General features: G+C 34.7%; 1 protein-coding gene across 2 annotated transcripts; it reads right to left on the bottom strand.

Annotated features, from left to right (window-relative positions):
* Positions 1-321: 321 nt before the first annotated feature.
* On the bottom strand, positions 322-7,196 carry LOC110102422 (probable serine/threonine-protein kinase PBL7). 2 transcript variants are annotated; one of them, XM_028699724.1, is made up of 6 exons: positions 7,161-7,196; positions 6,894-7,013; positions 4,824-5,044; positions 4,039-4,228; positions 3,256-3,647; positions 322-976 (listed from the first exon to the last, which is right to left on the bottom strand). In XM_028699724.1, the coding sequence occupies exons 2-6, from the start codon at positions 6,967-6,969 to the stop codon at positions 650-652; spliced, it is 1,206 nt and encodes a 401-aa protein (XP_028555557.1). In that variant the 5' UTR covers positions 6,970-7,013; positions 7,161-7,196; the 3' UTR covers positions 322-649. The 2 variants fall into 2 exon arrangements, with proteins under 2 accessions (XP_028555557.1, XP_020686418.1); XM_020830759.2 differs by lacking the exon at positions 7,161-7,196 and having other exon boundaries at positions 322-493; positions 640-976; positions 6,894-7,154.
* Between the last annotated feature and the right edge of the window lie 8,803 nt (positions 7,197-15,999).

Genomic DNA, 15,999 nt, shown 5'->3' on the forward strand with positions numbered 1-15,999 from the left:
GACATCATCCTTACCTTCATGTGTCGACGTCGCGTATGTCAGAGCTGAACCTGACGGGTCATGTCCAGGTTCAGGATTCCGACCCGTTTGTAAAATCGGGTTGGGTTCTGGTTGACCCAATTGGTCCCAGGTCAATTCCGAGTTTGACCCGAACCCAACCCTTGACCCGATTTTGACACCCCTAGATAAATGATGTGAAAAAAAAAAACACCTTCACATTATCCACTATATTTACATAGTCATGATTTCTTCAATATACTCCTACTTGCCATAGTTTTGCATTGCAGAAGTTCTGAAAGAGCAGCAGGAAGAAAAGGCAGCTTGATGAAATTACACAGATATATATCTTCATTTAACTAACCAAAATCATACCAATGGAGATGAATGCTGTTCATTACATTGTACATATCGTTACAGAAGCTCACATGTACAGCAACAAATGAACCGTCACTTCAAAAACTATTTTCATTTAAAGGAAGGACATGACCGTTACCTGCCAAAGATTCAAAAAAATAAAATAAAATAAATAATTGAAATCTAGATAATAGTTGAGTTTGCAACTGTAAGAAAAGGAAAATGGGCTCAAACTCGACTTATCAGCTTACACTAGAAAAAAAGATTGGTGATCAAAGAATATACATTGAAATCACTACTGATTTACTGAGGAATTCTCGAGTGATTTCTCCTGGCTATCACTTTCGCCCTGCTTTCCCTTAAGCATGCGGGGAGGAGTGCCAAATGAAACAGATCGAGAAGTGCTTTGAGCAGGCGGAATCTGAGGGTTATGGAGCTGGGAAGCAAGGTAGTTGAGTGCAGTTACAACGTCAGCTATCAGAGGCCTCATGGTGGGTTGCTCTTGAACGCACATGGCGGCGACGGCGAGAGCTTGGTATAAGCCTCTTACAGGATACTGGCCCTGAAGCATTGGATCAGCCATTTGAGAGAACTTCCTTCTGTCTTTGAAGAGGGGGCGGGCCTACAATCGCATAACATTTTAGCATTTAGTCATTGTTGACAATCTTTATAGCAATGTTGATTACTCTTTTTCTTCTAATCTCATGTGCACTGAATATGAATAAGCAAATAAAAAAAGATAATTCATAAAGCTGAATTGAAAGAGGAATGACAATAATGATGTCATAGAACTAATGTTGCATTTGGGACGGCTTTCTTATTGCTTCTTAAAGCAATTTTTTTAAGAAGCAGAAAGAAAGCCGTCCCAAACAAAGCCTAAGTAAATAGTACAAGAACAACAACAACAACATCAAGCCTTTCTTTGTCCCACTACATGTGGTCGGCTACATGAATCCATTTTCGCCATTGTGTCATGTTAAAAGTCAAATTCTGATTTAAATCTAATAAAAAAAATATAATTTTTAAATATTTTATAACCAAGTCTTTTTAGGCATACCTCTACCTTTCTTAACATAAGTCAAATCTAATACCTCAACTTTCCTAACCAGGTCATCGGAAGGCCTCGGTTTAATGTCACCACTCTCTCTGATCTTATATTCCACTGGAGCTACTCCAACCTTTTCACGTATATGCTCATTTAGTATTCTATCCCTAAGGGTAAAGCCACTCATCCACCTAAGCATCCTCATCTCTATAACACTTAACTTAGTATTATGTTTCTCTTTTAATGGCCAACATTCGGAACCATAAAGCATTGCAGGTCTCACCACCATCTTATAGAATTTTCCCTTAAGATTGAGGGGGACTTTTCTATCACACAACAAGCCCGATGCATAAAAAAATAAATAAAAAAAAAAACAAGGCCAATGCATTCCTCCACTTCAACCACCAACCTAAATAATACAAACCATACAAATTTTGAACTACTATGATGCTTTTGTGGGTTTAGTTCCATCAATATTCATTCACACCTCTTTATTCAAAAAAGGAACTTGATTCCATTCAGTTATTTATTTATTTATCTACTTTAATTGCCAGCGTACATGATGGTTCCCTCTATATCTACATGACAAACTCTTCAAGGATTTGCAGTACAAAGCTACAACATATAGTATAATTGCGAACTTCTCTACCCTCGGGCTTTGTTTGGGACGGCTTTTTTCTTGCTTCTTAAAATGGAGTTTTAGTTTTTTAGACTTCGTTTGGGACGACTTTCTTTCTGCTTCTTAAAACAGCTTTTTAGCATAAAAATTTTTAATTTTTTTAATAAAAAACTGCTTTATGAAGCAGTAAAAAAACCGTCCCAAACGAAGCCTTGGGACAACTTTCCTAATGCTTCTTAAAACGGCTTTCTTGTACAAAATTAAAATTTGTGTACTAAAAAGCCGCTTTAAGAAGCAGTAAGAAAGCCGTCTCAAACGAAGCCTTAGTTTAGTACAAAAACTCTGTTTTAAGAAACAAGAAGAAAGCCGTCCCAAATGAAGACTAATTCTACTAGTAGAAAAAGGCTGGTAATAATATTTATACATGCAGGTGATTATAAGAATTGAATGGTATGCCTTGAAATATAAAACTGTGTTTAGACATAGATTTGATTGGCAAATTGTTCTTACCATCCAATAGGGCAAGTATTCAGATTGTTCCATCAGTTCAGTTCACCGAAGCCTAATGATCAATTTCAGCTTCACCGATCTTGAAACCAAACCTACTAAAGTCTAGTCCACAGCCAAGCCACATCATTGCATTCGGTTGGTTCCATTCAATAGTGATAAAAACAAACTTCATAGAATCTAGATTCCGAACTGCAGCAGTTCAGAAACAGAAGGGGTATACAATCTGAAAAACAGTCCAGTTTCCGAGAGATTATTTTGTACGGTGTCCGAATGCGTCCAGAGGCTAATCCAGATGCACTACGTCATCCAATGCACTGTGCAATGGATGACATGGCGCATCCAGATTGGCTTCCAAACACGTCCGGACACTGCACGTAATAATTTTTTCCCAGTTTCCGGATTGTAGTGAGGATTTAGGATTATTGAATGTTGTTCGGTTTTTCATTCAATTCAATCGAGGAAACAAGAAAGCAGAACAAACTGCCAAAATTTTATACTGAAACAAAAATTAAGTAAAATGTTCAGTTTGATTAGAAAAGAAAATCAGGCAACAGATGAGCATAGTCAATGAATTAGCAGTGAACTAAATGTTTAACAATATATGATGTCTGTTAAAACTAATGACGGTTTAAAATGAACCAATTCAGGAAAGAAGCATAACAATATTATAGAGAAAGATGAAAAAAACTCAGATTTCATAAATTTACGAGGGGTGTTATACACTCACCCATGCAACTAGATTCTGCTCCCCTGCAGTTCTAGAATTATCAATAGCTCTCCTTCCTGTGATTAGCTCTAACAACACAACTCCAAAGCTGTAAATATCTGATTTAACTGTCAATTGACCAGTCATTGCATACTCAGGGGCACAATATCCATAAGTACCCATCACTCTAGTAGAAACATGTGTGTTATCACCAACCGGAGCAAGCTTCGCCAAACCAAAATCTGATAACTTTGGATGATAACCATCGCCGAGTAAAATGTTCGAGCATTTCAAATCTCGATATATTACTGGAGGAGTGGCTTTATCATGTAAATACTCTAGCCCCTTTGCAGCACCAGCAGCTATTTTCATTCTCATATTCCAATCAAGTCGCTTCCTTTGCGGAGAAAGATCTGTCACATCAGATAAATGAGATAAATACAAATCAAAATTCAAATGAACACAAAACAACACTCTTCTTAGGGCTCACTTCAGTCTGTTGTATGTAGAAAACATGTTTTAGAAAATAATGAGTTCATTGTTTTCACTCATTTTATGTAAGAAATCAGAATGCATCTAGATTTCGATGGTGTTTGCAGAGTTTAAAATCAATAATATTTTCAAAATACATTCAACCAAATAACAAAATCTTGAAACTTCCAATAATTTTTAAGTACATTCAACCAAATGACAGAATCTAGTAACTTTCATTGCTATTCAAAATATGATTTCTAATACCAAGCTACAAAAATGCTCCCAAGGCATACAAATTATGCAGGAAGAAGGAAATGAGAAATTGCGCACCGTAAAGATGGTCTTCTAATGATCCCAGCGGCATATATTCATAGACCAAAAGCCTTTGGTCGCCATCCGCACAATAACCGATTAGATTAACAAGATTAGGATGGTGCAGTAAACTAAGCATCAATACTTCTACCAAGAACTCTCGATTTCCTTGCAAACCATTTTGATCAAGTTGCTTTATAGCCACAATCTGGAGGAAAAATAGTCCATGTAACATAAGATTTATAGACAACTCGAATGAAAAAGGCAATAAAACTGAATAGTTAACTTATACCTTAGTGTTCAACAACAGTAAGCATTTTGTGCAAGGTCATAATAAACAATAAGTGGTGAATATAATAAAAAAAAAGTATAATAAACAAAACATTAAGTAAAATGTGATGAAAACAAAATACTTTTTAGTTAATACATAATCATATTAGCTTTATGACAGCTATTTGGGGTGTGGTAACTTTCATTTTTCATATTAACTACTAATTCTACTTTGGACAAGTCAAATTCCTTCATTATAAATTCCTCAATATAATTAACAAGAAGTACTAGAACACAATTTCATGTCTCAAATAAGTTGGTATAGAAGCCTATTATCTTTACGAGACCGTGAATTCATTTTATTATAACCATGATGGCTTTAAAGAATAATAAAAAGCATCAGAGCAAATATAAAACAGAAAAAAGATAGAAAAATAGAATGAAACGGTCATCTTTTGCAGTAATGAATTTGCCTTGGAAATAAAATCTAGAGCATTGTAGAACAAATAGATGAACGGAAGTTACAAACTAACCTGGTTAGAGCTCTCCAACCTACCCTTATAAACTTTGCCAAATCCACCTTCTCCAAGAAAGCAATCGGCTCTGAAATTCTTTGTTGCAGCTGCCAGTTCCCTAAAGGCAAATGTCTGAGCAGAAATCTGTTGAGACCCACTATTTGATAATAACTCCTTATATTCAGCAGAATCTTCCTTTTTGTTATCCACTGATTGACTTGTCTTAGCAAACTTCTCTACTGATGAAATTAACAATAGAATATGATCAAAATATTGTAATATTAGAATCAAGCAGAATAAGTTTATTAAAAATCTGTATTAAGAGCTCATTCATTTTCTTTCGGATTAAAATTATGTTTTAGAAAATGATGACTTTATTTTCTCTCATTTTGACTGTAAATTGAAATCCTCATTTTTTAAGGATTTTAACTGTGTTCATAGAGATGAAAATCTGTATTGATTTTAATTAAATCCAATTAATCAAATTATAGAATCGAGTAAAACACATTGCTTTTAAAAATATTTTCTAGGAAGAAGCACTTTAAGGTTTTAGAATTTAACTACAGCTAATATTTAGTCCAGTCATTTTCAAAAACAAAAAATAAAGAAAACCTGTTAGTCATTAAAATTTATTTTTTTAATCCTACCCTTTCTTCTGTTTTTCATCTTCAATATGATTATTTTCTGTTAGCATATGGTCATCAAAAGACTAAATATTTCTATTGAATTTCCTCAATCTGGCTATTGAAAATTTGAAATTGTTTATTAACAGGCATACTGTAATAGCCATATACAAGGAAGAAATAACCAAACATCAAAGCGAGAGAGAGAGGGGGTGAGCAGATGACATGTAAATTCAAAGCTCAAATTATTCATGAGAGGTAGATAAAAAATGCATATGATATCAGAAATAATTATTTAATAAAATTTGAAAAATAAATTTAATAGGACTAAAATAAATAAATAGCGTTCAATCATATGACCTAAGGTTAATTTCCTCTATTTGCTAACCTCAAGCAATCAATAATAGTAATTCACTGATGAAATGACTAAGATGACTAACAAGATCAAACTCTTTCAAGCAACAACAACAATAAGCCTTTTTCCTATTATGTAAGGTTGGCTATATGAATCCTTTTTCTCCATTGTGTCATATTAAGGGTCAAATTATCACCTAAATTTAATAAAGAAATGTCATTTCTAATATTTTCTAACCAAACATTTTTAGGTCTACCTCTACCTTTTTTAATATAAGTCAAATATAATTCATCTACTTTCCAAACTGGGTCATTGGAAGGCTGCTATTTTATGTTTATTTTAGACCCAAATCAAACTCTTTCAAGCACCAAATGATTATATTAGACCCAGAATAACCATTCTCATTTGCACGGATCAGCTATATAATACAGACATAATTAGGGGTGGAACCACTTGGGCGAATGCTCACCCTGAAATCTTTTTTTCTTTTAGAAGAATAAACATTTTAACTATTTTGCCCACCTTCAATAAACGCAGTTGCCCTAATTCTAAGAAAAATGTTTCTTTTTCTTTTTCATATATAAAATTAAGCATTTCACAATCCTATTTTGCCCACCCACAAAAAAAAGACTAGTTTGTCCCCTGCACATAACATTCTCCTCTAGGGTTTGATGAAAAATTTCAATCACTGATAAAAAAGTACAGTGCAAAAATATAATAGAAAGTGAAACCCAACGTGAACAACAAAAAAAGGCAATGGCATGATTCAATCATTTTTCATCAATGCAAAGCAATCTGTACATTCTTTTCAAAACAACCATAGCAACACAGGCTAAAAAAGCCAGCACAATTCTACAATCTATCAAAACCCCAAATTTAAAGTAATTTTTTAAAAAAGAAAAAAAAAAACCCCAAAAAACAATTGTAACGAAAGCGCTTCCTGATTAATCAAATAATCACTCCGAACTCAATCTGATACAGTCTAAATAAAGCCAAAATATTCCAACTTGATCTCCCAACAGATAAAAAAAACCCAAATATTTCCATTTCTAGAATCCCCCAATCGAAAAATGACTGGAATCCGAACAAGTTGAAGTATATTTCTACTACCAGGGGGTGAGGCGTTTGCGATCTGATCCTTCTTCTTAGTCTTCTTGCCGCTTTCTTTGGCGCATAAACCACCCATCCCCTCACAAACCAAAGCTCGTTCTATTTCTCTCTCCTCTTCCTCTGCAGCGAAGACGAACAGGTTATGACAGTGGAAGACAGCTAGAGATAGCGAGGAAGAAACAAAGAAAGGACAGAAGAGGTAGCAGAGGTGTGAGAGAGAGAGAGAGAGAGAGAGAGGGGGAGCCCTTGGGATCTCCGATCTCCGACCTATGACCGATCCATTTACGAAGGTAGGGGTGTAAATTTTTGACAAGAACCGAAATACGACTCGAATTCGATCCTAAAAAATTCGGATTAGGGTCAACCGGATCCGAAATGGGTCGGATTCAGATTCAACAAATCAACAAGTTTGAAAAATTGGATTTGATTCGGGTTGACTCAGCAACCCAAAATTGATCCGAAATTGAAACGAAAACTCCTATTTGACCCGGAAATCCAAGATGTACCCGTTGTTGACCTGAAAACTTAATATTGACCCGAAAACTAGAAATTTTAGGTCAACTTCGGGTCATTCGTGTCGAGTCGGGTTGACCCGGACCCGAATCGGGTCGAATTCTGGTCTGGAAACCTGACCCGTTTTTAAAAACGGGTCGGGTTTAGATTGACCCGAATAGTGCCGGGTCAGTTCCGGGTTCGACCCGAACTCGACCCACTGACCCGAATTGACACCCCTATATGAAATTCTTAAGGCGTTTATGGATTAGAAATAAAAATTTAAACTAAAATATACCACACGTTTGATAGGAGAATTTTGGTCATATATCTTAATTAATTATGTAATTAGCGAAAATCTCATACGAGGAGGAGTAATTAAATCTCATGGATTAGAAGATAATCTTGTCAAGTCATAGAGAGATAAATTATTGGCAAATTAATAATTTTTTAAAGTATATTTCTATATTAATTAAAGATGTTTCTTTTTTAATAACTAAAAACTTTAAAACTAAGGCTTAACTTACCGATAATTACAAAATAATCTTCAATGTAGTTTAAGAAATAGAAATTCGTCATAAATTAATATAATTAGACTGATTTTCAAATTTAAAATTTTCTTAATATTAATGACAATAAGCATTAAGATGTGTTATCTTTGTTAGGAGTGATGAACTATTAAATATTAGAGATTTATTTACATCAAATTCAAATTCATATAATTTAAATATTTATTACCAAAAATTATTATATTCATACTTAACCACTCTCTCCTTCGTATCTCTCACGCAGTTGTAAAAAAAAAGTTGATTTATAAAACAGTAAGAGTCCCAAATGAAGCTTTAGGACGGCTTTCTTTCTACTTCTTTAAGCAAAATTTAATACAAAAATGAAAGCTGGTTTAAGAAGTCTTAGGCTTCGTTCGGGACGGCTTTCTTTTTGCTTTGTAAATCAGTTTTTTAGTAAAAAAAAAAATTTATACTAAAAAGTTGTTTTGAAAAGCAATAAGAATGTCGTCTAAACTAAGCCAGTCTTTCATCTTTGACATCTTTACAAAAATTATGTTTCATAACTGTTTTTTTTTTTTTTTTTTTTTTTTAAAAAAAAATTTTTTGTATTCTAAAAAATAAAATTTGGTCATTTTCTTTGCATTCTAAAAAAAAAAAAAAAAATTTAGGCCTCCTCAATCCTCATAGATAAAGACAAATCAAAAGATTTATTTATTGTTTAAAGCTAAACATCCATTTTAGCTTGGAAACCGAACAAACGTGTCAAAGTAGTTCATCGCTCTTGAATAAGACAAAATCTCCTTGTGAAATTCCTCACATAATATTTATTTGAATTTTTTTTTTTTTGAAAATTTAGGGGCATAGCCCATTTCCATAAATCAAGGACTAGTTACATGTGTAAAAGAAGAGAATAAAATGAAAAATAAATTACAAAATAAGGAACAATCCAAAATTTGAGACACAACTCTATGTGTATACAACATGCACAACAAAAACCTACAGGAGAGCAAAAAATGGTTAAAAACCATAGTCAAAGCAAGACCCTGAGGGGTAAATGGGCTAAGTAAAGAGAATTGCCAAATGAACCCTTTCCCCTAGTTGCAATAGAAGCCACTATAATGAAGGATACCAAAAAGATTGCCATCCAATGGGAATAAAAAGCAATTCGGACATCATTGCCCGCCAAAAATTGAAACCCATCAGCCAATCGGATAAGAGAGGCAGCATCCTGTTCAAAATGCCCCGACACATAACAACAATGCAAAGTCTAGCAGCAGCACAGAAAAAACTCATAATATAGCATTAAATCATATCAAATAGATATTCCGAGTTTCTCCATTTCGTGATTTTGGTGAAAACTGCTCTTTTAATCATATGGAAAACCGTAATGGAAGAGGCTTGTGAGTTCCCAAATTTCCTATTGTTCCTTTCTTTCCAGAGCATATACACTGAGCAGCTAACCATTAAGTTATAGAAAGGCCGGATCTTGATATGCAACACAGAAATGCTTTCAAACACTTAGAGGATATTTGGCCTTATCATGTGACTTCTTAGATGAGGCATCAAATTAGATATGATAGTAAAAGAGAAGTCACATTCATAAAATAAATGGATGGTGGATTCATTACATGTGTTACATAACGCACATTATGGGTTAACAGAAATTCCCCTCCTTAGCAAGTTGTCCACAGTATTTAGACCATCAATAAGAGCCATCCAACAGTACGTGGAGTAATGTAACGCATAGTATTTATGCCAAACAAAATGATGCCAGTTGACAGAAGTAAGCTGTCTATAATAATAATTTAAAAATTTATTGTGTCCAAATACTTCACCACCACCCCAATAAATACATACCGAATTGTCAACATGGATACCATTAAGAATATCAAGAAGAGAGGAAGTGTGAACGTACGGTACAATCCATCCATTATCTTTAAGAATAACTGCAAGTCTTACGTTAAGAGGGAAGAGGTCACGCAAGGGAAGCATACCAATAACCTCCTCAAATTTCTTTCCTCCGATCCAATGATCCCAATAAAGGGAGATTGAGAAATTGTGAAATACATTAAAATTGAACATCTCTTTAGCCCACACCACATGTTTACATAGAGATTTCCATGAGGAGGTAGCTTTTACTGGAGGAGATTTCCAAGGTGAAGTATATTTAAATAAGAGCCATTTGGAAATAAGATTGTCATTGTTATAAAAACTAGTAATCAACACATAATTATAGCTAAAATGAATAGCATGTAAAGATGGGAGATCAAGACCACCATGATGTTTTGGTTTGCATGTGTTTTTTCAAGAAATTAGTAACAATTTTTTGGCATTCAGATCTCCAAAGTAAATGAACTTAGCATTGAGTTTATCAATTTGTTTAATAATAGATTTCAATATAATAGATCCCCATATCTAATAAGCGATAGTATTCCGAGTGAGAAGCTCCAGAGAAAATCGCCTGTTTAATTTTAAGATTGGAGATAGGATTAGTGAGTGAGGCAGCCAGATCTAGCAGAATAATATCCCTAGGGGGAAAGAGGTTGATATCAAAATGGTGTTGTGGTTGACGATTAAAGAGATTTTGATAGTGAGAGATTATAGTATTAACAACATCTTTATAAGAAGAGGAAGAAGTAGACAAAGTGAGGGATAAGGCAATTTTCCTGTAATTTCTCCTTATCTAAATTTTAGAGAAAAGGAACTTAAGGTCATCTTCCCCATGTGAGATCCACTTAGTTTTGGCCCTTTGCATAATCCTTGAAGACTAATTTGAGGTGACAACATCAAGTTGGTGGCTAACATTCTTGAGGGAAAGAGTGATATCTTGATTGTTACAGTCCGTACTCAGGATATTGAAATTCATCATGCTTTGATGAAGAGCCTCCAGATGCATACCCATCATATTGGAATAACCCAATAATTTCCTTTAATAGCATATTTAGTTGCTTAAGCTTGTTATAAAGATCAACCATAAGCTGACCAATGGATTTAGCATAGAAGATGGGAATCAGAGTTAATCAAAGCTAATCAATTTTAGCCCAATAGTTCTTATAAAGGAATATGTGGTGGGAAATAATTATTTCCCCTGGTTGAAGCACAATAGGATAATGATTTGAGCAAGAAGGGCTTTTAACCACATAATGTGAGTTGGGAAAGGTTGCCAACCAATCATCATTAACCAACATACGGTCAAGCTTTATGAGAATAAACTTATCCAATATCTAATTGAACCAAGCATAAGGGTTCCCCATAGAAGCAAGTTCTTTAAGCTTAGTGTTAAAAATAAGAGTGTTGAAATCATGTAGATGACTCTGAAGTAAGGTATTTCTCCCAAGCCTATCAAATGGAAACCTACAATAATTGAAGTCTCCCATAATAATTCAAGAGTAGTCTGTAATAGGAGCAATAGATTTGATATCTTCCCAAAGTACTTTCCTCTCATCTTGATTATTGAATGCATAGATCATAGACAAGAGAAAAGGTTTCGAGGCACCATAAGCCACAGTGTCAGAGTTCATTTGAGAAGAAATGAATGAAGGATTAAAAGAAATCCTATCAAGTGACCATTTCATCTAGATTCTGCCCGAGCTAAAGTAGTGAAAATTATTGCAACTGTTCTCCAGATCAAACACAAAGTGATTGTTGAAGAAAATAGAAACAAAAAGAGCTAAGAGGTGAATCATATTTTCTAGTGAACATAACATATCTAGCCCTAGAGATTAGACCAAACACTTTATCAGAGCAGAAAAATCCCCTGATATTCCAGGCTGCAATGGAGGGACTGGTCTTTTATTTTTTGATGTTGGGTTTGGGGGTTTCCTGGAAGCTCTCCCCTTTGAGGATTTTTTTTTTTTTTTTTTTTTTGTGAAGGTGTAGTGGTTTCACGGTTTGAGGTGTCATGGGATTCACTGTAAGAGAAAGCAGAGGTTTCTAATGAAAGAGTGTCTTGCTCGGAGAGATTATTTTTGAGTGAGTCAAATTTATTTTGAGAAAGGACATTTATGGAGACTAGAGTAATTGGGGGCACTGTCTCCTGCCAATGCCAATTCCTCCTCTTCCCCCTCCAAAACTACCCAGAACCCCTCTAACATCTCCTATACTCCCTCCACCATCTTCTTAACACCACAAATTTCCAATAACATGCCATCCAACCCATCCACCTGATCTGCTAACCCTGTTGTTTCTGTCCACTCATATATCATCCCAAGCTCCACCATTAATAAATTTAACTCCTCTAACCAAATTTTTGCTTTAGAGGTTTAGTACCTACTTAGAAATAATAAAATATTTGATTTGCAAAGACAAATATCAATTTAAAAAAAGAAAGAAAGCCAGATTTGATTATTGAAATTTGAATTTATAAAATTTCAACCACGATTTTATAAAGATATTTTTATGGATCTTATTCTATCATATTGTTATTGATAAAATAGCATTAAAAAAATAAATTATGAGAAAATAAAACTTTTCTCTTGCATCCAATCATAATAATTAAAAAGTTAAATGAAATGATATCTTATATTTATTTTTTATGTTAAAAAATGAAAATGACGTGGATATTTTCCTTTTTTTTCCAATGCAATGTGATAACAAGGGATATTTTCCTATTGAGATTTATGGATTAGTAGGAATATGTCTACTCTTTACCAAAATTAGAGATATATTTCCAAAAACAAAATCTCATTATAACGTTCAGATTATTCGCATTTGGTCAATTTAGGGTCTATTTGGGGAGAAATTATAATGTGCGGACACAAGACAGCTTGTAGACCAACAAGAACGTTCCACGTCACCCAGTACCGAGCAAAAAAGTGACGTGGCGCATTCTGGTTGGTTTCCAGATGCCATCTAATGTCCGCACTGAATAATTTTTCCTATTTGGGACAGCCTTATAACTACTTTGCCTTTTAGATAGTAATCACAATTTCTTTTGACTACTATTTTTTTTGTTGTTTTCCTACCGTTTCTAAAAAAAATTATGTTTTAGAAAGCTACTTTATGCAATCATAGTAGCAAAGTTAGTTTTTTTCACAACAACTTCATAATCAACTTTATAAAACATTGCAATTATCCCAAATATACCCTTACTTGCAATATATCAAGTTGCTTTAAAATAGGCTTTGTTTGGGAAAGCTTTTGGCTATTGTTTTCTTTATGCTTTCAAGAAATTTTTATACTAGAAAGCTTTTAAATAAAACATTAAGAAAACTATCTGAAATGAAGGCTTAATCTCTTGACTATACAAAATTGATCAAAAACAATCTCTAATGTTATAATTGTGATATAAAATTTAATATAATTTAGTCAATCGACTATATAAAATTGATACAATTTTGTTGTGTCCTGGAATATTCACGGCGGTAGAGAAGTATAAATTTTAACGTCTTAGCTTTGTATGAAGATCCAACATGCAATTAGATAAGAGATAGAGTGTTATATTTAAAGAGACACCGAAATTATTATGTGAAAAATCCTGAATATGGAAAAAACCACGGGGCCTGATCCAGTTTGTCTAAATCCGCTAGTATTTGTAGTTGATTAGGGGTGTTAATTTTTGACACGACTCGAAACACGACCTAAACCCGACAAGAAAAAACTCGGGTTAGGGTCAACCCGAACCCGAAACTGGTTAGGTTCGGGTTCAACAAATCAACCAGTTTTAAAAATTGGGTCAGGTTCGGGTTGACCCAGCAATGCAAAATTGACCCGAAATTGACATGAAAACTCGTATTTGACCCGAAAACCCAAGATTGACCCATTTTTGACCCGAAAATCAAAGATTGACCAAATTTTTTACCTAAAAACTAGCAATTTTGGGTCAGACCTGAGTCATTCGTGTCAGGTCGGGTTGACCCAGACCCGAATCAGGTTAGTTTTGGGTTCAAAAACATGATCCATTTTTAAAAACGAGTTAGGTTCGGTTTGACCAGATTACTGTTAGGTCAATTTTGGGTTCGAAACGAACTCAACCCATTGACTTGAATTGACACCCTTATAGTTGATTACAAATAAGGCTCTTCCTTGGTGGGAGGCCCTTTCTTGATGTATATGGTGAGAATACAAAGAATCACTGTTGATACATATGTTTAGTCGGAAGGACCATAGTTGGTGGCTGACCGAGGTCGGAAAGATCATTATCTAGCGACGGAGGTAGAAAGGACCATAGTCAGTGGGCGACGGAGGTCAGGGCGATCGAGGTAGGAATGACTGTAGCCTACTATAGTCATTGAGCAATGAAGGTCGGGGTGACGGAGATCGAAAGGACCGTAGTCAACGGGATAAAGAGGTCGAAAGGACTTTTATCTAGCAATGGAGTTTGGAAGGACCATAGTCGATGGGAGATGAAGGTCGGGGTGACGGAGGTTGGAGGCATCGTAGTCGACAGACGGCATTGGTCAGAAAGATCTTTGTTAGAGGGCGATGGAGGTCAGATACCAATTGGAGGCCATGCAAAAGTCCAACATTAGTTGGTGGCCAGATAGAAAAACCAACTTCAGTTGGCGGTGGAGCAGAACTCCGACGTCAATTGGTAGTTGCGTAGAAGTTCAACGTTAGTTGGCGGTCCGGCAGAAGTCCGACATTAGTTGGTGGCTAGGCAAAAATCCAACTTTAGCTGGCGGTCGGGTAGAAGTTTGGCGACGGACGAAAGTTCAACTTAGAGAAGAAGTCCGATGAAAGTCTGATGATGGACAGAAGTCTAATTTTGGGTAGAAAATCGGTGTCGGGTGGAAGTCCGACGAGAGTCTTGCGACGAGTGAAAGTCCGGTGTCGGATAGAAATCCGGCTACAAGAAGAAGTCCAACGTCAGTCAGTGGCCAGGAGGTGGTCGAGGAGGAGTCTGGTGGCAAGAGAACTTAAGTTTCTCTTCTTTGCTTGGCCTCTTCTTCCTCCTCTTCTATTCTTTCTTGGGTTTCTTCTTCCTCCCTTTTGCGGTCCCTCTCTATGAAAAATTAGGGGTCTATTTATAATTTTTTGAGAGTGACATGGCTAGTAAATAGGAGGATGATCAAGGGTAACTTGAGAGTGGTTTGAATGGACGTCCGATGATGAATCCCTTGATGAGCATTTGAATGTCTTAATGATATTAAAATTCAACTATCTTGGGCTTGTTGGATTTTTTTCGTCGAGCCGCTCGATTCGACTACTGGCATGTCATGTTTGAAAACTGTTTGGCAATCCAAATTATAGATTGAACCTTCCAAATGCTCTTCGGGTCTTTGATTTGGACTCATTTGAGCTCGTATTGAGCTGAATTTGGTGTTGTTGGGTTCATATTTCCGAGGCGTTCAGTTCGACTATAAGTTTGCTGAAATCGGAATTCACATGGTCTCCAATTTAATTTTTAACGTTTTCAACTAGATTTTGCTTTGAGATTCGTGTCCGATCAACATAATTTTTTATGATATATCAAATTTAATCCTAAAAAGATTATTTGGATCAATTTTATACAGTCTTACCGTCACAAGATTAAAAAAAATTGAGGCAACGTGATACTATGGGACTAAATTGCTCCAATATCAAATTATTATTTTTATTTTTCATTTAAAAAGCTTAAAATTAATTAAAATTTATTCCTACTAATGAAAAAATCTAAATATTTAAAAAATTAACCTCGCTTCATTTAAGCAAGGAATTCCATATAGGAATCTTCTTTCACTTTCAGCATAAAAAAGGGAAGAAAATTATTAGATGCACTTTTCTTTTGTTTCTTATAGCATTCCATAATCCTAATATAATCGGATTCTTAAGCACGTGATTAGGCCTCTTCAAAGCATTAATTTTGGTGATTAATGAAATAAAAGAATTTGATGCAACCAAAACTAATGATGAGTAGGCTTCGTTTCGGACGGCATTCTTACTGCTTGTTAAAACAATTTTTTAGTATAAAAATTAAATTTAAATTTTTTACGAAAAAGTTGCTTTAAATAGCAATAAAAAAACCGTCCCAAACGAAACATAAGCTATGATGCAAAAAGCCACTCCATTATTTTGCACCATTGAAACTTGCTATAATTTTTTTAACTATTTTGAAATTAATATTATAAAATTTTGGAAAATAATTAGTGAAGAATAATCTAATCAAAATTTAAGTTAATTGCGCC

This window comes from Dendrobium catenatum, unplaced genomic scaffold (assembly GCF_001605985.2).
Source record: "Dendrobium catenatum unplaced genomic scaffold, ASM160598v2 fragScaff_scaffold_1374, whole genome shotgun sequence".
Lineage (NCBI taxonomy): Eukaryota > Viridiplantae > Streptophyta > Magnoliopsida > Asparagales > Orchidaceae > Dendrobium > Dendrobium catenatum.

Coding starts and splice junctions, on each gene's coding strand:
- LOC110102422 (XM_028699724.1), bottom strand. CDS start 6,969: ATGGGTGGTTTATGCGCCAAAGAAAGCGGCAAGAAGACTAAGAAGAAG. Junction 5,045..6,893: donor CGCAAACGCCTCACCCCCTG/GTAGTAGAAATA, acceptor TAATTTCATCAG/TAGAGAAGTTTGCTAAGACA. Junction 3,648..4,038: donor ATTAGAAGACCATCTTTACG/GTGCGCAATTTC, acceptor CTGATGTGACAG/ATCTTTCTCCGCAAAGGAAG.